Source organism: Vulpes lagopus, chromosome 6, assembly GCF_018345385.1.
Source record: "Vulpes lagopus strain Blue_001 chromosome 6, ASM1834538v1, whole genome shotgun sequence".
In the NCBI taxonomy this organism is placed as follows: Eukaryota; Metazoa; Chordata; class Mammalia; order Carnivora; family Canidae; genus Vulpes; species Vulpes lagopus.
In genome coordinates, this window is record NC_054829.1 from 24,746,508 (window position 1) to 24,768,584 (window position 22,077).

General features: G+C 37.0%; 1 protein-coding gene across 17 annotated transcripts in view; it reads right to left on the reverse strand.

The window, feature by feature from the left end:
- TTLL5 (tubulin tyrosine ligase like 5) overlaps nt 1–22,077 on the reverse strand; it is a 268,339-nt gene that overhangs the window by 240,798 nt on the left and 5,464 nt on the right. For 15 of the 17 annotated variants that reach the window (XR_005988409.1, XR_005988410.1, XM_041758913.1 and 12 more), the window contains exons 3-6: nt 20,732–20,838; nt 9,884–9,966; nt 8,197–8,303; nt 2,266–2,396 (exon numbers count right to left, since the gene is read on the reverse strand). Coding sequence is in view for 15 of the 17 variants with exons in the window: in XM_041758913.1 (XP_041614847.1) it covers nt 2,266–2,396; nt 8,197–8,303; nt 9,884–9,966; nt 20,732–20,838 (428 nt within the window). In the remaining 2 variants the exon portion in view is untranslated. Of the gene's footprint in view, nt 1–2,265; nt 2,397–8,196; nt 8,304–9,883; nt 9,967–16,618; nt 16,733–20,731; nt 20,839–22,077 lie in introns of those variants that run through there. The other 2 variants (XM_041758918.1, XM_041758917.1) reach the window with 2 other exon arrangements.

Genomic DNA, 22,077 nt, shown 5'->3' on the forward strand with positions numbered 1-22,077 from the left:
AAACAAAACAAGGCAACTCTCTAATGTTAGTCTCTTACTATCACAAATAGCTTTCGGGAATCCTGAGATTCCGGCCTCTGTCAACCAAAGGACCTCCAGAGACTCACGCTGCAGACAGTGCCAATGAGAGTCGATCACTAGGATCGCCGGGAATGATAACTTTCCTTAAGTGATTTCTCTTCGCTTGTAGGAAAAAAAATCGCCCTAAGTCAAACTGAACGTAAGTGGTGCAGGAGGACAATAATTTACAAGTGATTAAAAGGTGCCCTTTACTTTTTTTTTTTTTTACAATATAGTGATTCAACATTTATATATATTATGAAATGGCATGAGTACAGTTACCTTCTGTCATCACACAGAGATATTACAGTATCATTGACTGTATTCCCTATGCTGTACTTTTTATCTCCGTGGCTTATAACTAGAAGTTTGTACTTCTTAATTCCCTTACCTGTCCCGCCCCCCTCCCTCCCACCACCGCCTCCCCTCTGACAACCACCAGTGTGTTCTCCATATTGAGGAGTCTTTTCATTTTTGCTTATCTGTTTGTCTTGTTTTTCACGATTCCTCATAAAAATGGAATCACATGGTATTCATCTTTCTCTGTCTGACCTATTTCACTTAGGACAGTACCCTCTAGGCCCAACCATGTTGTTATGAAAGGCACGATTTCATTCTTTTTCTGCATGAATATCCCATTGTGTATATATACCACATCTTTATCCCTTAGCTATCGATGGACACTTAGGTTGCTTCCAGATTTTGGCTACTGTAAATCCTGCAGCAATAAGCACAAGACTGCATCTATCTTTTTAAATTAGTGTTTTCACTTTCTTCCGGTAAATACTAAGAAGTGAATTTGCTGGGTCATGTGATCTTTCTATTTTAATTTTCCCAGGAACCTCCACACTGTTTTCCATAGTGGCTGCACCAATTCACTTTCCCACTAATAGCACACAAGGGCTCCCTCTTCTCCACATCCTCGCCAATACTTGTCACTTCTTGTCTCTTTGATACTAGACATTCTGCCAGGTGTGATGTGACATCTCACTGTGGTTTTGATTTGCATTTCCCTGATGATGAGTGATGTTGAGCATCTTTCCACAAGTCTGCTCTTAATTTAACCTTCTCCTGTCTCTTCTGGGAACCCCATTCACTTGCTCGTATCTTCACGTATCCTCCCTGGGGTGCTGCTTCTCTTTTTCTCTCCTTATAATCACATCTACCCCCTTTTCTGCAATTTCCAGAATCTATTACCTTTGGCCAGAACTCAACCCTGCCTTTACAACTGCTTGCAAATCCCCACATGGAAGCCTGTAGGCCTCTCAAATTTGTATTCTTCAGTCCCAAATTTCACCTCCCTCATCCCTTTTAATAGCTTTTCCTTCATGGGTCCTGGTTACACTCCCTGGTTAAAGACATAAAGATGTGCTGATACTACTAGTGTCTCATATTCCCACCTCTGGAACCATCTTTGACCCTTACCTCACTACTCACAGCCAGCTGGTACACTCTGTTTATCTGACCACTCTCTCCACTCTTTTCCATTCCAACTATCTAGTTCAGTCCAACTACATTTCTTATCTAGATTATCGCAATACCCTTCCAAGGACCACTGTGCCCTTCTCCTTGTTCCAATTCAATTCACACAGTTATTTTTTTTAAAGGCTAACCTATTTGTGTCCCTTTCTTTCTCAAAAATTTATCGCCCACACTCAAGTGAGCAATGGAGCAGCAGGAATGCAAGAGGCATGGAGAAAATGGAATTTCTGGGTTATACTATGCAAGGTGGACACCAAAGGAGAAGAACTTAAAACAGACTTTATGAAGAAGAGGAAATGTCCCACCTTGTAAGTCACACAAGTCCAGAAATCAAGGTGACAGGAATAATCCTTAAATGGCAAAAACAAAAACAAAAAAACCACAGAGCCAAAAAGGAAGGATACATAGTTCAAATGCAGAAGTATCTACATCCTTACATAGGCATTAATTCTTGCCAGTGAAGAGACTTTTTTGTACCAGACAAGGGCACCAGTGTATGACACCAATATGTCTTTCTAGAAATGATGGTGACAAGTTTACTACAAATAAACATACATGGACACAATCAGGAAAAAAAAAAAGTTTTAAAGTTAATATCTCCAGCTGTTTCACTAAAGAAACACACTTTTTTAAGGATTTGAAAAGCTCTAATTAGTTACTGTCTGGAGGGAGCCTTTGGAGTTCAGTTGCAGAGGATCAGGGTTTTGGTAGCCAAGCACTTACTACAGAATTCCGCATACTCGGCTGGCAGAAGGAAAGTCTGAGGGAGGATGTGAAAAGCCTTGAATCCATGCGTATGCTGCATTCGAATGATGTTTTTATATAGTCGGTCTTTACGGGTTAGTTCATAGGACCTAAAAATCATAAAAGTTTTTCCATTTCAGTAAAGTCTGACTCCAAGGTTTTTCTGTGTAATCATATACTACAGAATTCATAGATCACAGAGCTGGAACACATACTGAGGACAGCATTACATCTCAGATCGACCACTTTGTCAGCCCCAAAAGTTTAGTAATCATTTTCATAAAATAGATGTCTTTGGTCAGCTTTATTCATTAAGGTATAAATGACATACAGGAAGATTTGTCCTTTTTAGTGTCTCATTCTATGAGTTTGAACAAACATACGCAATTATGTAATTGCTACCAGAACAATTCCAACATTCCAAAAAGTTACCTGGAGTCCCTTTGGAGTCAACTCTTCCAATCACCGCCAGGCCTTGGCATTCCTGTTTCCTGTCCCTATAATTTAGCCCTTTCCAGAAAGTCAAGTTCATTGAATCACATACATGTGTCCTTTTGAGACTGGCTTCTTTCCCTGAGACTGGCAACAACGGATGTACATTCCTGTTGTTGCCTGCATCAGGATTTCGTTCCTTTTTATGGCTCAGGAGTAATTCATTGCTGTATAGACTGCAGTTTCTTTATCCATTTACCAGTTAGACACATAAGCTGTTTCCAATTTTTGAAGATTATGAATAAAATCACTAAAAGCATTTACGTACAGACTTCAGTAAGGCCTAAGTTTTTGTGTGGATTTAAGTTTCCATCTCCCTAGGGATGAGATTGCCAGGTTCAGTAAGATTGTTTAGTGAGTTCTATTAGTTATCTATTGCTGCATTATAGATTACTGCCAAGGGCACCCAGGTGGCTCAGTCGGTTAAGCATCTGCCTTTGGCTGAGGCCATGATCCCAGGGTCCTGAGATCAAATCCCACATCGGGCTCCTCTGGTCATAAAGTAGTCTGCTTCTCCCTCTGCCCCTCCCCCCTGCTTGTGCTCTCTTGCACGTTCTCTGTCTCTCTCTCTCTCTCTCTCAAATAAGTAAGTCTTTTTAAAAAATAATAAATTACTGCCAAAATATTAGGAGCTCAAATCAATGATAAAGTTTTTCTATCTTATAGTTTCTGTGAGTCAGGAATGTGGGGGGAGCAGGGCTGGATAGTTCTGTCCCGTGGTCTCTTGTGAAGCTACAATCAAGATGTTGACCAGGGCTGTGGTCATCAGGCTCCACTGGGGCTGAAGGACCCACTTGACAAATGGCTCTCTCACATGGGGCTGGTATTGGCAGAAAGCCGCAGTTCCTTCCCATGTGAATTCTCCTGTAATGCTGACTGAGTGTCTACGTGACATTCTGCTAGGTTAGGTGACTGAAACTGGAAATGCAACAAGAAAGAAGCTACAACGTCTCTAAGGACCTACTCTCAGAGGTGACACACAGTCACTTCTGCCACATTCTATTCATTAGAAGTCACAAAGGCCAACTCACACCCAAAGATAGAGAAATTAAGCTCACGTTTTTGAAGGCAGTATCAAGGAATTTGTGGACATATTTTAAGACCAACACATATGTAAGTATATATTTAACTTTATAAGCAACTGCCAGACTATTATCCAAAGTGGCTGAATCCTTGTGCATCTCCCACTGCTTCCTGAAGTGTCAGCTTTCCCATTGCACTGCATCCTGACCAGCACTTGGTGTTTGTTGTCTGCTTTCTCTGTTCTGTTTTTAGCCATTCCAACAGGTAGGTAGTAGTACCACATGTGTTCTTCTAGGACTTTTACAGTTTTAGGTCTTACACTTAATTTAAATCTGATTCTTTTTGCCAAATGGGTTTTCATGGAGTTTGTGACTATAAAATATATTTTAAAACCGACTTCAAATATAAACAAACAAAAAAGAGAGCATTCTAAGTTTGACTTTTGATAAATATATTCAAATTTTTAAGGTCCAGAAACCAAATACATCAATAAATTCTAGCTTCAGGAGTAGTCTGTAGCTACTAAAAATCATTATGAAACATCTTAGGAACACTACGTGTTGTATGTTAACTGAATCATAATTCTTTAATAGTACCCCAAAAAATCTAGATTACCCAAATAAAGAAAAAACACTAGTGCCCCCACTAACGAGTTCCAAACCCAAAGCATTCTGGGAATTTTTACACAAAGATATCTAGGGGATGTTACCTTCTGAGAAACGTGGCCTGAACAAAGGTTAGCATACTTGAAAATAGGACCATTCAGGAAAATAAAAGATGTGGCTACCTTATCCATATTTATAGGCCTAATGTCACAACAATAATTGTCCAATTTCTCATATAACTACACAGAACTTGCATCATCATTAGTGATAATATGTTTCTCCTACATAGTATCCAAGACAGACCTTAATTTTAGACAATAATGAGCCTACTAAAGTCCCAGATCACTAACTTAAGGATCCCACTGAAAACTCAATTTGCATCATTAAGAGATGGATATGTAAGAGAAAATTTTAAAGAAAAACAAGGAAATAGTCATAAACCTTGGAGAATAACTGCCACCTATCAGGGAGTATATTCTGGAGTACTACAAACAGTCCAAAAGTTAGCCTCTGGACTCATGAGTTCCACTACTGGTTTCCAGTCATGATTTGTCCCACTATTTAAAAACCATCTAAGAATTTTGCTGTAACCACTAAAAACTTACTGTATCTGTTCTTTGGTTCTAATTTTTCACTGTGATTTCTTAAATTCAAAAGGTGGCTTTGACAAGTCTAGGTATCACAAACATTGCTTTCTTGCCCACTGTCCTCCTCATAAGTGTAGAGCAGAGGTCTTTAAATTTTAGATAAGACTGATCTAGAAAGTTCCTTAAAATTATTGTTCCTGGGAATTCTCAAAGTTCTGGGATAAAGTCTAGGATTCTGTATTTTATACAAGTGTCCCAGGTGACTTTGGTACAGATGGTCCATACCGGAATATAGATTTAGCCTAGAACACTAATTTCCAAAATTCCAAAATCACCTCAGTGCTTCTTAAATACATAGCTTTCTAGGTATATACAGACCCAGAAAAATTAAGCACCTCGAAGGTACTTTTTACATATATACCTTCCCTGGATACGGTGATTCCATGAATCTGCAATGGGATCCGTAAATGTTTATTTTTTGAAAAGTATCTGCAGTGATGTTTATCATCACTTAGAAACAATGACAAAAGGACAAGAAAAAGATTGCATTCTCCTAGAGATGCCCAATTCTAGTGGTCTCCAAATCCTTTTGCTTGATGCCCCCCATACAGATTTTGAGAAACCATGTATCCTTTAGTTGGCATCTCAGATTTTTCATGAAGAACTTACATTGCCCCAAATAGGCCAATGAGTGATAAATATTATTTTAAATAAAATAAAACCCTAACACTACCCTTTTAAGTATATTCAAAGGAACCTAAATAACATCAGGATTAACAGCCACTATACATTTTTAAAATTTTATCAAAGAGAAAAACTGTTTTCTATCAGTAAATTTTTCACTTACTAAAATACACTCTTTACTGCAGGTAATACATATGCAGAGAAGTATAAAAAATCATAAATGCAAAGTATGATGAATTTTGGCCACCTGTGTAAGCACCACTCAGACTGAGTATAGAACATTCCCAGCACCTCAGAGGCCTCCTTCATACTCCTACCCAGGAATTATCCCCAATCACCCTTGCTATTACTTCTTTCATGCCATTTCCCACAAAGAATGGCTTAGACCCATAGAACATATTTAATGCTTGGAGGTCTTCTATATCATAGCATACCTTCTCTACAACAGAATATGCATGTGAATTAATATGCATTATTTTCAAATTTCCTGTGATCATTCAGCTATAAACTACTTTATAGTGGACTATCATTGCAACTCTTGTAGTACAAAATTCATCAAAACACCATAAATGTTATAAATTTTGATTAAAATTACAACAGTGTTAAGAGTCTCCATTTTGATAATTATACCGCAGTTATAACTGATGTTAATGTTAGAAGAATGAGATAAAGGATACAGAATAACTTTAGTATTTTTGCAACTTTTCTAGAAGTCTAAAATTACTTAAAAGTTAAAAAACTATATTAAGAAAGAGTTCACAACAAAAAAAAAAAAAAGAAAGAGTTCACAACAATATTAAAAACATTTTAAGTGCTTGAATTCCTCTTGCATGTGAGTTCGAGTCTTTAGAATGAAAACATGAGAAATAGCAGCAGAAGCCACCAAGCATAGTGCATTTATATAAAGAACTATTTATGTGCTTGAACATGCAAGAATAATACATTCAAGAAGCACTCAAGAAAAAATAGGATTGAATTTATTAATACTGTTTGAGTCTAAACTGAGATAGAATTCCAATATACCAATAGGAGTATTTCTAAAACTATTATAATAAATAATATACTACTAACATGAATTTGGAATGCAGACTCTAGTGTAGGCTATTTCAAGGACTCTAAAATGTCTATTTAAAATAGATACATATGATTCATTTCAATCACCCAGTCACACATTTAGAATACCAAATCAATACCACAATAAGGAAGAAAATGAGGTTTAAACTACTCTCTACGAATGAAGCTGAGACATCAAATAAAACTGGAACTTGTTATGAAGACCTTTTAAAACACAAATTTATCCCAGATTATGAAGAAACTATTTGACACAGGCCTGGTACTTACACACAATGATAAGATATAAAACAACAGAATTGAAAAAAATCAAGAAAGAAATTTCATTATATAAAAATGAGAAAAGAAAATAAGGTAATAAATAAAAATAAAATTTGTTAGCATAAGTACATAAAGACATTATGAAGGACGTAAGTCCTCTAAATAAAACATAATCACCGACCAAATAAAAAAATTTGCATTGAATTTCCTTCTCTTCATTAGATGAGATTGGTTTCCCTCATTTCTATACGGTCATCTATCTCTCCATGGTTGAATATGACTGCCAAAATAAGGTAGGATTTCAGCATCAATTTCATTTCTATTTTCTTTTTCACGGATGAAAACACTAAAAAAACTCTGGTCACAAAAACAATAGCTAACACTTCTACAGAGTTTACTATGTGAGAGGCATGCACTGTTCTAAACATCTTAGATCCTGATAGATTAAATTCTCACAACAGTTACCAAAGTCATTCAGCAAAGCTGGGATCTAGGCCCAAGTAATGGTTTACAGAGCCTATGCTTCTAGCCACTAGGCAGTATTGCCTCTACGCTGCCATTAACAATGTGACTGGAACGAGTTTTCTATAGCAATGACAGTCAATTCTTTGAACTCCTTCCTAATTCTGTGTCAGAAGTCACATGATGATCGATCATTAAAATTAAAATTAATGGTCTATCCGCTGGTAATTTGATCAGGTCCTCTTTTAATTCCATTAAAAATAAAGAAATGGAAATCGCCATCATGATGGTCATTTCTGGTCATTTGTCATTACCAGAATTCAAACCAACATCATTTTTTATGTACTTTTGTTTAGAACCTTGGAAGTGTTTGTACCCAAGGACAATGCATCAAATTAATAAGATTCTAAAAGGGGAAACAGTAACTGTGGAAAAAGGAGGTGAGAAAGGAGTACCTATCCACATGAGGGGCTCTCAACCTACCCAATTTCAGGAAAGAAAAACTATGGGATTTGCAATCTAGAAACAGTCTCCTTTAGAACCATCCATGTCTACAGTCCTTAGAAAGACTTCATATAACATATACTTATGGATGTTGACATCTCAGTTTGATTTACAGACTGCTGCCCTATATCACAGACTTCTTTTTTTAAGGACATTAATTACCTCTACCTGCCCAATGTTAGGCACCTTTAAATGGAGCAAAGGAGCTACAGGAGCATTACCTGGGAAAGTGATTAACCTTTTGTGCTTCAGAGAGGGTGCGAAGTAAGAAGGGCTTCAGGTGGGATCCTGTCCACATTAGGTTATAGTCAGTGCTGCTTGGGTGAACCTGAGGGCAGATAAAAAGAAAAAAAAAAAAAAGCGTCAGAGATAGCCTCTCTCCAGAAACAGAGACAGCAAGAAAGGCCATAGAGATTTTTCACCTACAGAACACAGTCAGTGCCCAGTTAGTATGTAAACCTAGTAAAATAAAAGCTGAGGATAAAGAACATGAAGATGATCAAGTTTAAAGAATGGGACAGTTGGGCAAATCCCAGATGCATAAAATAGAACAAATGAACCTTTCTACAGAAGTCTGTGATGTCTTTTAACATTCTTGCATATAAAAGTATGAGAAGAGGGCTCAACCCTACAACTCCCTTCTCAAAGTGTCCTTATGTCCCTGCAGATGATGGGTATAAAGTACTGATCAGAACTAAAACCTTGTGGTAGCAAACCGACTTAGAATATCACTCATTCATAAGAATTCATCTGTCTATTCATCCAATAACTACGTCCTCAGGGCTTACAATATGATACATTACCATGTTAAGCCCTGGAGATAAAAAGCAAGAAAGTGTATAAACCAGTATCAGAACTTCCTCAAAATGTCTACTTCAAACCTCAACCTAAGATAAAAAGCTAGCAACCAGACTTTTATCAATTATTTCAAAATATCTATAGTGTAGTCTGTCTAGCATTTTTTCTTGTCCCTTTGATATCAATATCACAATTTCCTCAATTTTCTTTGGGAATAACATACTACTTGGTTTTGTTTTTTTTTTTAAAGATTTTATTTATTTATTCATGATAGAGAGTGAGAGAGAGAGAGAGGCAGAGACACAGGCAGAGGGAGAAGCAGGCTCCATGCAGGAAGCCCAATGTGGGACTCAATCCCGGGTCTCCAGGATCACACCCTGGGCTGAAGGCGGCGCTAAACCGCTAAGCCACCCGGGCTGCCCATACTACTTGGTTTTAAAAGACTGCCAATAACATTCCTCACCCCACCCCCTGGTCCCGGGCAAGGAGTAGATCCTGACCCAAGCTGGACCAGTCACACTATCCCCAGAATGATTCTTCAGTGAAGAATAGCACAAGGACAATGAATCAATGAACAAAGTTATTTAAGTCACTTCTATAGCAGTACCTTGAAGAGACAGTCCTGATTCCTGTTCCCAGATCCCCAGAACTGTCCCAGGCTCTCTCTTTCCAAAGGCCTGCCTTTTCAGCTCTTCTTTGATTCTGCTACCTACTCTATGTGTAATTGACCCACAAATCCTTTTTGGTTTAAGTTAGGTAGAATCTGTTTCTGTTGCTTGCAATCAAAGAAGACAATTCTTTATGGGCAACTCTGTCTCTACCACAATCTTCAAATCATAGCAAGAAAAATGTTTGGGGGTTTTTTTGTTTAAAAGAGAAAGAGAGGGGAGAGAGAGTGAGAAAGGGGGAGAGTGAGAGGGATCCTGTAAAAATGTTGTCCGTGTATTTTAAGGAGAAACTGATAAAGTCACTCAGAAATGCAATGAAAGCTCTACATTATCATAGATCCTATGTACCTTCTAGAGCTGCCCTTGTTAACTGGTAGTCAGGTAGGTGGCTAGGATTTTCAGCTTTAGAGCAGATCAGGTGAGATAGTAAAAATGAGCTTACTTCATGAAATCCATGGGCTGTCAGAATGCTGCGTACCAGGCGACTATCTGTTCGCACAATTTTGTAAGACAAATGATAACGTTCTAAAGAAAAACACAGAATCAAATTCAGTAACCAGAAAGTTAACTGTAGAGACAAAAATAAACTCTAAGATGGTATGGCTTGCTTAATTATACTCAAGAACATATACTGCTACCCTTATGCTACTATAGGCAGGCTGCAGATTATTTTGGACCAAGGGTTCTTAATGTGAGATTCACTGAGGGTTATTAAATCTGGATGAGGGACAAAATGATATCTTTGTTTTCACTACTAGTTGAAATTGAACATTACCTTCAATTATGAATGTAGACACAAAGCAGAGAGCAGTGCTAGCAATTCCTGTGACCCTAACACCCATAGATACCAGGTATTTTAATATTATTTTACAGTTGTTACAGTTATCTCAAAATATCACTTCTCACAGCATTTAAAAGTTATTGTTAGTTAACAGACCTTCCACTATATCATGTTATTTAATGCACTAATAAAAATGCATACATGTCACACATTTAGTTTTTAAGAAATATTTTAATAATTGTATTTCAATACAATTGATTTTGTTTTTAACCCTCTCTATATTTTTTATACACTTAAAACACATTATTCTGAGAACAGACCCATAGGCTTCCCCACACTGCCACTGCACATTTGGTACACTGCAGAAAAAGGTTAAGAATCCCTGCTCTAGATAGCCCTCTGTGTGCAATGATGCTGGTTACCAGTGTATCTTAGACCAGGGGTTATAAACTGATGATCCAGGGACAACACCAATCTGCAGACATAGTTTGTTAATTTCTCATTGTGATTTAAAAATAAAATTGAATTAACAACCTTTTGAAATTGAAGGAATTCATATAAAAACCTAGATTTCTGGGCCTCTCTTGAAAACCCTGGCAACCCTGGGCTTGCTCTCTCTGCCAGGGCAAGAGTCAATGGGAGAAGTACAAGTGCTCCCTTTGGGGTGGGCTCACAGGCTCTAGGTCAGCACAGTCCCTTCACTCAGTGACATTTCGGGTCAGGCCCTGAAAGCATAGTGACCCCTAAGACAAAAGTCTGTCATGTGATATTTCTATATATCCCCAAAGACTTTTACTCTAGCCCATTAAATGTAATCTCTTTCTATATATCACTACAAATTGTTTGAAAAAATTAGTCAAGAATTCCACAGAACAATTATTTTTTAATTTTTTTAAATTAAATAATCTCTTTGCCCAATGTGGGGCTCAAACTCATAACCCTGAGATCAAGAGTCACATACTCCACCAACTGAGCCAGCCAGGTGTCCCATCTGCAGAACAAAATTTTTAAAGGGCTGCATATTGAACACTTTCTGAATGAGAAGAATAAGGAAATGATGGACAGGCCTTAGAACAAAATTCAGCCTCTACGAAGATAAGCATACCTTTTTATGAATTCATATGAAAATATCCATAAATCCCTGCTGCTACTTGCCCAGCCCTGGCAGGAACCCCATGCAAAGCAGACACACAGGAAGACTGGAATGAAAAGGCCAGACACTCCATATTCTCATTCTTGTGGCAAACATCGAAAGCCCAGTTACAGGGTTTCCCCAATGATCAATTACTATTATGTTGCCTTTGCAATACTGTTGTAAGAAAAAGACTTCAGAGCCCAATGTGTTCATTGTAGTGCACAGTATAATTTAAGAAACAGTACAGTGCACTGCTTAAGAGTTTGTCTTCTGACTCCAAGTTGTAGAAGGAGAGCACAGGAAAGGCCTGGACCATCTCGTTAACACCAAAAAAGAGAAAAGTGCTCCAAAACTGATTGGAAATATGTCACAGGGGTCTCAATGGCCAAATTTAAGAGAACTTCAACATAAAAACGAATATGACAGAGAAAAACTATGATTCACTTACAAAAAAAAAAAAAAAAAGAATCCATGAGTTCACACTGATAAGAAGGTAAAAGGTATACTGGTTTTCTATCACTGCTAAAATAAACTACCATATATTCGATGGTTTAATCAACACAAATCCATTGTCTGATAGTTCTGTAGGTCAGGAGTCTGACACAAGTGTCATCAAGGAAAGAGCAGGGCTGCATTCCTTTCTATAGGCCCTGGACAGGGTCCATTTTTTTTCCTTTCTCAGCTTCTGGAGGCTGCCCCCATTCCATGGCTTATAGCCTCCTTCGTCTATCTTCAAAACCAGCAATGGCAGGTCTAGTCTTTCTCACATAGCATCAACCTGACTCTTTCTGCCTCCTCCTACTTTGAAGAACCCTCATGATTAAGGTCAGCTGATTAGGAACCTTAATCCCACCTACAACCTCAATTTTCCATTGCCATGTCAGATAACATTTTCACAGGTTCTGGGGATGAGGAGGAGGTAGATAAATTTATGGGGACCATATTTCTGCCTCCTATAGAGGAAAAAGCTCTTTACAGCAAATCCAGCTAATAAATGTAGAAGGAAAGAAACATAAAATCAGTATTTTACAAAAATCATAAGAGAAAATAGTTCAGACTAAAATCAGTGGATACCAATGGGTGAGGATATTCATGTATCTCAAAACATCACTCCAGAGAAAGCTTGTAACAAAGGAGAAAAGCACTCCTCCAATGAAGCAATCTGGTGAACACTATCTCAACCAAATGACAAAATCTGCCATCACCAATAATGCAACACAATGACATCACATCCTTCCTAATGTGGTACAATGAGGACACAACTGCACTAAGGGATAGCGCTACAAAATTTTTAAACCTGAATCTAAACACGTGGAAACAATCAGACAAGCCCAAACTTAAGGACATCTGCAGAGCAACTTGTCTGAAAATCTCTAAAAAATGTCAATGCTGTAAGAGATACACACACACACATACACACACTCACAAAGTGTGGAAGATTTGAAGAGAAATACGAAAACTAAATACAATCTTTGATCTGGTCCTAGATTTTAGAAAAATAGTAACAGATATAAAAGTCAAAACTAAAAAAAAAAAAAATAAAAAATAAAAATAAATAAAATAAAAGTCAAAACTAGAACAACTAGGGAAATGTGCATAAGCACTGTATACCACACAGAATATTTTACCAATGTCAGATTTCCTGAGTGTCACCTCAGTACTATGGTTATACAGAGGATGCCCTTGTGCTTAGGTGACACACTGCTGAATAAAGCATTAAGGTATAAAGTATTTGAACTAATTCTCAAATGGTTCAGAGAGAAAAGAAACATGACAAAACATTAATAATTGGTGAGCACAAGGAAAGAGTATTACATTCATTCAATGAAGCTATTATTATAGCTTGTCAAAAGGTTTTTAATTTTTTTAGATTCAATGTTTAGAAAGTGAAAGAAAATCAGGTCTCTTCATTATAACTGTGATCACTGACATCTCCATTTCTGTACATGTCAAAGAATCATCCACGCTGGAGACCAGAAGTGTGCCTGATTCCATGCCTGTTCTGCAATGCTCACCTCTCAGTGTCCAAGCCATGGGGAAGGCATACAGAAAAACAGAATGACTATCTGGGGACTGGGGAGAAAGGGGAAATGATAAGAGAAAGAGTAGATCTCTGGAGTGGAACTACCAAGGGTTCACATCCTGGCTCTACCACTTCCTGCCTGTAATCGTGAATAAATTATTTCTCTACGGTCAATTCCCCACATGTCAAATGGGGTTGATACAAAAGTACTCAACTCATGGGGTAGCACTACATCATTTAATACACATAAAACTTTTAGAACATTTGTTGTTACATGGTAAAAAAAAATCTTTTTAATAGTAAAAAAGTAAATAGTAAAAAAGTAAAATAGCTATCATACATAAATTATACATTTTACATAACAAATTTTAAAATAAAAATAAAAAATGCTATTAAAACTCTTGCTCCTACTTTTCCTAACATAGAAGAAACATGCCATTATCACTGCACTCAGTGACTTGATTCTCACAGTATGTGAGTAGTACATAGTGACCAACTACTTCTAATCCATACCAACTAACTACACCCAACTCTGATACAATGCACATGTTCCAAAAAGGGAGTGCTAGAAAGACAGGGTGGAATGACATAAAGCAAGTGTGATTTCTGGGGATTTTAACTCACATTCATGTTCTGTGTCCAACAGCCCTATGTCAAATGATGCTGATTACCAGTTATAAATTGATGACCCACAGGCCAAATCCAGCCTGCAGATACAGTCTGTTCATTCTTTGTGGTGTTTTAAACATAAAACTGAATTAGTTGCTCATCTTTTAAAATTGAAAGAATTCATACAAAAAAAAAAATCTAGATTTCTGGGCTCCACTTCAAAGACTGGGCAACCCTGGACTCTGCTCCCATGGCAAGAGTCAAATGGAGGCCTGCAACTATAAACTGAACTGATCCAACTACCCAAGAAATAAGCACCTTATCCGTATTTCCTTCCATATAAAAACAAGAAGTAGAGCATGGTATTGGTCCTACTAGCAAACTGCCAAACATCTGCTATATGAGTCTCTGAACATGCCCTGTGTCAATTCTATCATGAGACTACAGAATTTCCTCTTCTCCAACCGCTCATGTGTGCATCAGGAGGCAAACTAAAGTGCTAGGACCTTCAGCAGTAGAGTGAATTAAAACAAGGAACCAATAATCTGTCAGCACAGAAGCACCTAGGGAGTGATGACATGCCCTAAGAGGTTTGGTCAAAAATAGCCTGGGAAACTAGAATGAAGATAAAACTGACATTTTTTTTTAAAATTTTTAGAATATAAGACTAACCCTTTCAATGGCAATATAGTGTAGCTTTGCCTCATTGTCAGAAAATGAGGTCTATACCCCCACTGCTGAATATGGCAGTCACTAGTCATGTATAATTACTGAGCACCTGAAATGCAACTAGTGTGGGGATGCCTAGGGGGCTCAGTTGGTTAAGTGTCCGATTCCTGGTTTTGGCTCAGGTCATGTTCTCAAGGTCATCAGATCAGCCCCATATGGGGCTCTGCCATGGGCATGGAGCCTGCCTGAGATTTTCCCTCTGTCCCTCCCTCCCTCCTTCTCTTTCTAAAAAAGAAGAAGGAGGAGGAGAAGGAGAAACGTAACTAGTGTAACCAAAAACTGAATTTTTAATTTTATTTAATTTTATGAATTTAAATTTAAATTTGAAAACCAATACTGGAATCAGTTATTGGAAAACTTGTCTGGAACAAAACTGAATATATGAATTTACTTTTTCAACTATAATGGTTGTAAAATCTAAATACAGATTAAAAATTTCTGATGAAAATTTTGAACCATACTGAGATTTTATGTTTACAGTGTAAAATACATACAGATGTCAAATATCTTTTTTTAACATTTTATTTATTTACTTATTTGGGAGAGAGCAAGAACGAGGAGCAGAGGACAGAGGGAGTGAGAAACAGGCTCCCCACTGAGCAGGGAGCCCCACGCGGGGCTCAATCCCAGAACCCTGGTATCATGACCTGAGCCAAAGGCAGATGCTTTATCAAATGAGCCACCCAGGTGCCCCTAGATATCAAATATCTTAATGAATTTTTCTATATTGAGTAAATGTAGAACTAATATTTTGGTTTAAATAAAATATATTATAAAATCAATTTCACCTATTTCTAATTACCTTTTTTTTAAAGGCCACTGGAAAACTTACATATCTACCTTGTATCGTATTTCTATTGGACAATGCTAGTCTAGCAAATGTAAACTTATGAAGCTGACAAATTCAGAAGCAAATTATAAAATGATGTTTCTTTCTAGGAACAGATTATCTTAAACTGAAAATACCTCTCATCTCTAAAATGCAATCCCATTTACATGTTCAAAGTTTATGCAATTTTGAAAAAAACATGGAAATAGTAGGGAAAGAATGTATTTCTGGAATATTTCACAAATAAACCATATGAAATCATACTGTACCAAAAATATTAACAGTAAATTCAATGAAACATTTAACAGATCACAGAAAAACAATACTGGCATCTAACACTCTAAGATCAGCAGAAGATAACTAATGCCCCCGAAACACTTCTCAAGGGGATTTAAACACAGGATTATGATCTGAGCAGATCTATGTCAGCTATTAAGAGAAGAGAGAAAAAAAGAAAAGAAAAAGACCTAGAATATTTAACAATTCAGAAATCTGAGATAGCAACTAGAAACACTCAAATTGCTCTTTTCAGGGGTGGTTGGGTTTGCTCAGTTGGTGAAGCATCCGACTCCAACTCAGGTCATGATCTCAAGGTCCTGGGATAGAGCCCCATGTCAGGCTATCTGCCCAGTGGGGAGTTTGCTGGAGACTCTCTTTCCCTCTCCCTCTGCCCCTCCCCTTGTTCATGCTCTCTAAAATCAATAAATCTTTTTTAAAAATTGTTCCTTTCATAAAGGAAGGTTTAGAAAATTATGAAACTTCAAAGAATTGGAAAGATACAGAAAATTGAAAAAACAAAGTTTGAGAAAAAAGTTCAGTGGCTTTTTCTTCAATCACAAGAATGTATAAAGGGTAAAAAAAAAAAAAAAAGACATGTAAGTTCTAAAACACAGGGACTGCTTGAACAATGGGTTAACAACATGGATAGATACTAATTTCCAATAAATGTTCAGTACTCTAAAAAAGAAGGGTCTGCTTACCGCCACAAATACAGAGATTCACTTATGTGACAAGCAGACCAAAAGAAATCTGTTTGGGGGGAGATTATTTACTTCTATTGTTTTTACCTACCTTTGATGTTTTGACTTCAATAGTATTGAAAGGGAGTTTCTTTGCAAATGTTAGCAATCTTCAGTTCCTCCAAATTCAGAGAACTTGAGTGAACCATATCCCTTTAAGTGGTAACCTAGCAACTTGCTGAAGGGATTAGAACAAGACCCTTGGGGAGAGAGGATTCAAATCCCAGAAGCAGGTGTTCACTGTCCTCTGAACTCCTGGCTTATTATGGAGCAAGAACAGATCTTAAAGTCATTTCAAAGTAGAACAGGTCCTATTCAACAAGTAGAGTAAGTAGCACAAATTCTGAGTACCCACTATTTACCAAATATTAAATGATCTCATTAACTCGTACAATGCCTACAACGTAGCTTTTATCTCCACCTCACTAAAACAGTTGAGAGAGTTTAAGTGATTTGCCCCAGACTCACAGCTAGTAAATGCCAAAGCTGGGATTTGAACCAATGTATAGAACCCACATATAGACTCTTTCTACTATATCACACAGCAGTTCTGATCCATGGTACTATAACCTCTGAAGATAGCTACAGGCTAACCCTAGAATTCAGAGCACTGCTGAATATCAAAAAGTAGAGTGGAGATAAATGAAATTGAGACTAAAAAACAATAGAGAAAATAAGCAAAATTAACAGGTGGTTCTTTAAAATGATCAAAATTGACAAACCTTTAGTTAGACTAAGAAAAAAAGAGAAAAGATTCAAATTACTAAAATCAGAAGTGAAATAGGAACATTACTGCTGACCTTACAGAAATAAGGATTACATAAGAATACTATGAAAAACAAATAAAGAATACTACGAATAAATTAGCCAGCAAATTAGATAAACTAAATGAACAAAAACTAAAAACATACAAATTTACCAAATCTGAGTCAAAATACAAAATATGAATAGACATAACAAGTAGAGGTTATATCAGTAATCACAAACCTCCCAATAAAAAGCCCCAACTACATGGATTCACTGGTGAATTCTTCAAACATTTAAAGAATTAACACCAATCCCTCTTAAACTCTTCCAAAGAAGAGGAGGGAACTCATTGTATGAGGCCAGCATTACTCTAATACCAAATCCAGATAAAGACATTACAAGAAAACCACAGATCAAAACCCCTCATGAATATAGATACAAATACCCTCAATAAAATACCAGCAAACCAAATCAAACCACATATTAAAAGGGTTAGATTATCATGACCAAGTGGGATTTATCTCAGGAATGCAAGCATGGTTCAATATATAAAGGTCAATCAACATAACATACCACATTAATAGAATGAAGAAAAAAATTTTTTCAATTAATGCAGATAAAGCATTTAACAGAATCCAACACCCTGGCATGATAAAAACAGTAAACAAAGGAATAGAAGGAAACTTCCTCAACATGATAAAGGGCATTCATGAAAAACTTACAGCTAATAACATACTTAACAGTGAAAGATTGAAAGCTTTCCCCTAAGAACAGAAACAAGCAAGAGAAAGATGCCAATTTTTACCACTTTTATTCAACACTGTACTAGAAGTTCTAGCCAAAGCAATTAGGCAAGAAAAAGAAACAAAAGGCATCCAGGTTGGAAAGGAAGAAGTAAAATCTCTATGTGCAGATGACATGATCTTATATACAGACAATGCTAAAGAATACACACATACACACAAACTATTAGAGCTAATATATGAATTCAGCAAGGTTTCAGGATCCAAGATCAATATACAAAAGTCGGTTTTATTTCTGCACACTGGCAATAAACAACCCAAAAATGAAATTGAGAAAATAATTCCATTTATGATAGCACCAAAGAGAATAAAATGTTTAGGAATAAAGTTAACCAAAAACTCTAAAACTTATACAATGAGAACTATGAAACATTGATAAAGAAATTAAAGATGACCTAAATAAATGACAAGACTTCCCATGTTTATGGCTTGGAAGGCTTAACACTAAGATGGCAATATGCTACCCATCATAATCCAAACAGCCTTTATGCTCAAGCAGAAAAACTGATCCTAAAATTAATTTGGAATTACAATAGTTCCTGAATAGCCAAAAAAAAATTTTGAAAAAGGAGAAAAAAGCTAAAGGACTCACACAACCCAATTTTAAAGCTTTGTACAAAGACATAGTAATCAAACAAAATGGCACTGGTATGAAGTTAAACAAAAAGATAAACAAAATATTAAGAGTCTAGAAATAAACCCATACATCCATACTCAACTGACTTTCAATGACAGTGCCAAGACTATTCAATGGGGAAAGAATAGTCTCTTCAACTAATCACACTGGGACAACTGGATACTGACATGCAAAAGAATGAAGATTGACCCTTATCTCACACCATGTAAAAATATTAACCCAAAATGGATCAAAGACCATTTAGCTCTAAACATAAGTTTAACCTTTGATGGGATCCCTGGATGGCTCAGCGGTTTCACGCCTGCCTTTGGCCCAGGGCGCAATCCTGGAGTCCCAGGATTGAGTCCCATGTCAGGCTCCCAGCACGGAGCCTGCTTCTGCCTCTGCCTATGTCTCTGCCTCTCTCTCTCTCTCTCTCTCTCTCTCATAAATAAATAAAAACAAATCTTTAAAAAAAAAAAAAAAAGTTTAACCTTTGAAACTCTTAGAAGAAAGCACAGGGATTATGACCTTGGGTTAGGCAATGGTTCCTTAGATACGACACCCAAAGCATCTGCAACAAAATAAAAAATAAACTGCACAACATCAAAATGAAAAACTTTTGTTCATAAGAGAACACTATCAAGAGAGTGAAGAGACAAATCAGAGAATAGGAAAAAGAATCTGGAAATCATATATCTCATAAGGTCTAGTATCTAAAATGTATAAAGAACTCTTTTAACTCAACAACAAAAAGTCAAAAAAAATTAAAAAAAAAAAGTCAAACCATCAGATTCAAAAATAGGCAAAGATGGGGTGCCTGGGTGGTTCAGTCAGGTAAGTGTCCAACTCTTGATCTCAGCTCAGGTCTTGCTCTCAGGATTATGAGTTCAAACCTCCATTCAAACTCTGAATAAATAGTTCTCTAAAGAAGAAAGAAGACATACAAACAGCCATGCAGCACATGAAAAGATGTTCAAGGTCATTAGTCATTAGGGAAATGAACATCAAAACCACAATATCACTTCACACCAACTAGGTACAGCTATAATCTAAAGAACAGAAAATAACAAATGTCAGTGAGGATGTGAAGAAAATGGAACTTTCCTATATTGTTGGTGGGAATGTAGAATGGTGCAGTCACTATGGAATATCCTTTGGCAGTTCTTTAATAAGTTAAACATAGAATTACCATAAGACCCAGCAATTCCATTCCTAGGCATAGACCTGAAAATAGAACTGAAAGAACTGAAGAACTGAAAGAGGTGTTCAAACAAAGAACTGAAAATAGGTGTTCAAACAAAAGCTTGAATGTCAATTTTCAGAGCAGCACTACTCACAGGAGCCAAAAGATGGAAACAACTACCAATTTTGTTGTTTCAACTGATGAATGGATAAACAAAATATGGCACTCTTCGAAAAGGAATGAAGTATTGATACATGCTACAACATGGATAAGCCTTGAAAACATTATGCTAAATGAGAAAAGCCAGACACAAAAGACTACATATTCTATGACTGCATTTATATGAAATATCCAGAATGGGCAAATCGATAGAAACAGAAAGATGAGCAATTACTAGGAGCTGGAATAAGGGGTCATAGGGTGTGACTGCTTAATGGATACACAGTTTACTTTAGGATAATGAAAACATTCTGGAACTACGCAGTAGTGCAGGTTGTACAACACTGTGACTGTATAAATGCTACTGAAGTGTACACTCTCAAATAGTTAAAAAGGTACATTTTGTTTTGTGTCTTTTATCACAGAAAATAACAACACATGTACACATAATTCTGAAGTATGAATTCAAAGAAGGAAAGCAATTTAAGATGCAGCAAATTTAAGAAATTCCAAATAATTCTTAAGTATAAAAAAATCATGAGATTTTTCTCATGACCAAGGCCCTTTTCCTATTTACATGTGATATCAACTTCTGTACGAAGAGGTTACCGGGGCCACGCCCAACCCTGCCACTGTCGGGGACGCCATACCTACCTCCAATTACACGAATATTGTTGTCCTTTGTCAGAATAGCCTCAGCATGGAACACCAAAACTGGAATTCTCCTACAGCCTCCAGTCCACATGATACAGGGATGATCCCTACACCCATAACAAAAGGCTTTTATTAGTTGACAGCTCAAAAATCTGAATTAATCACTGTGGTTTGCTGCTTAGCAACTTTCCTTCCTCCTGGAACAAGAATCCAAAATGTCCTATGGGAAACCATTCAGTTCCCATTCTTAGCCATGTGGTCTAGTTAAGATTAATTCCATCCCTGCTCCAGGGACAGACTTTGAGAGGCCTCAGCCAATTGGGGCATCCCACCCTCCAGTTAGTGGATCAGGGACAAGCACATAAACCAACTAGAGCCCAGTGAGTATCAGAAGATCTGCTGTGAGACCCTCTGAGAAAGAGGTGCTTGCTGTGTCTCCTGCCTCTTCCCCTTGATGGTATAAGAGAATGAGGTATTTAAGTACAATCGTCATTTTGTGACCTTGAGAGGAAAGCCCCGAGCTACAGGTAAAGGAGGAAGTCAGTGGGAACCCTACTGGAAGAATTAGAAATATGACATCCTGAGGGGCAAATGTGGAGTTGCAGAATCAAGTCTTTCCTAAATATGAGTTAATAAATTCCCTTTATGGGGGAGAGTTGGAAAGAAATCTTTAAAATAAAGTTTTTAAATTCCTTTTATTATTTAGGACAATTTATGTTTTAATCCTCAGCATACATAAAGAATGCAATATATAGCACTTACAATAATTTATGTACCCTTTTATACCCTACAGTCCCTTTTTAAGCCATTTTGATGACCCATCCTAAGAGTCTGAGCTAGGAAACCAAAATACAAGCGCTCCATTAAAACCCCCTATTTTAAAGCAAGCCTATACTAAATGGAACAATATTTTTCTCCAGAAAAAAATCTGACTTTAACCTCCTTCCCTATCTATCCTCAGGAAATCTGTTTAATCAATCTTAGACAGATGTGTATTTACTTACAGATTAGGAAATCTCCAACCTCCTTAGTGCCAGGGAGTCAGAAGGGAAAGAAATGACCTGAGTCCCTACTCTGTGCCAGGAATTAAAGTAAGAGCTTTCACCTGTTATCTCAATCTCCTTGCCCACACTATGAACTTAAAAAAAAGAAAAAAAGAAAAAAAGATACCTCACCTCAGAGAGGATAAGTGATTTGCTGAAGGCCATTACAACTGGTAAAGTAAGGAAGAGGTATCTGAACCTTGGTGCCTACCTGTGCTCCGTCCACCCTTCCATCTTCCTAATCACATTTCAATGATGTTTTGTATACAGACCACCTTAAACCTAACCCTCTGGGAACCTACA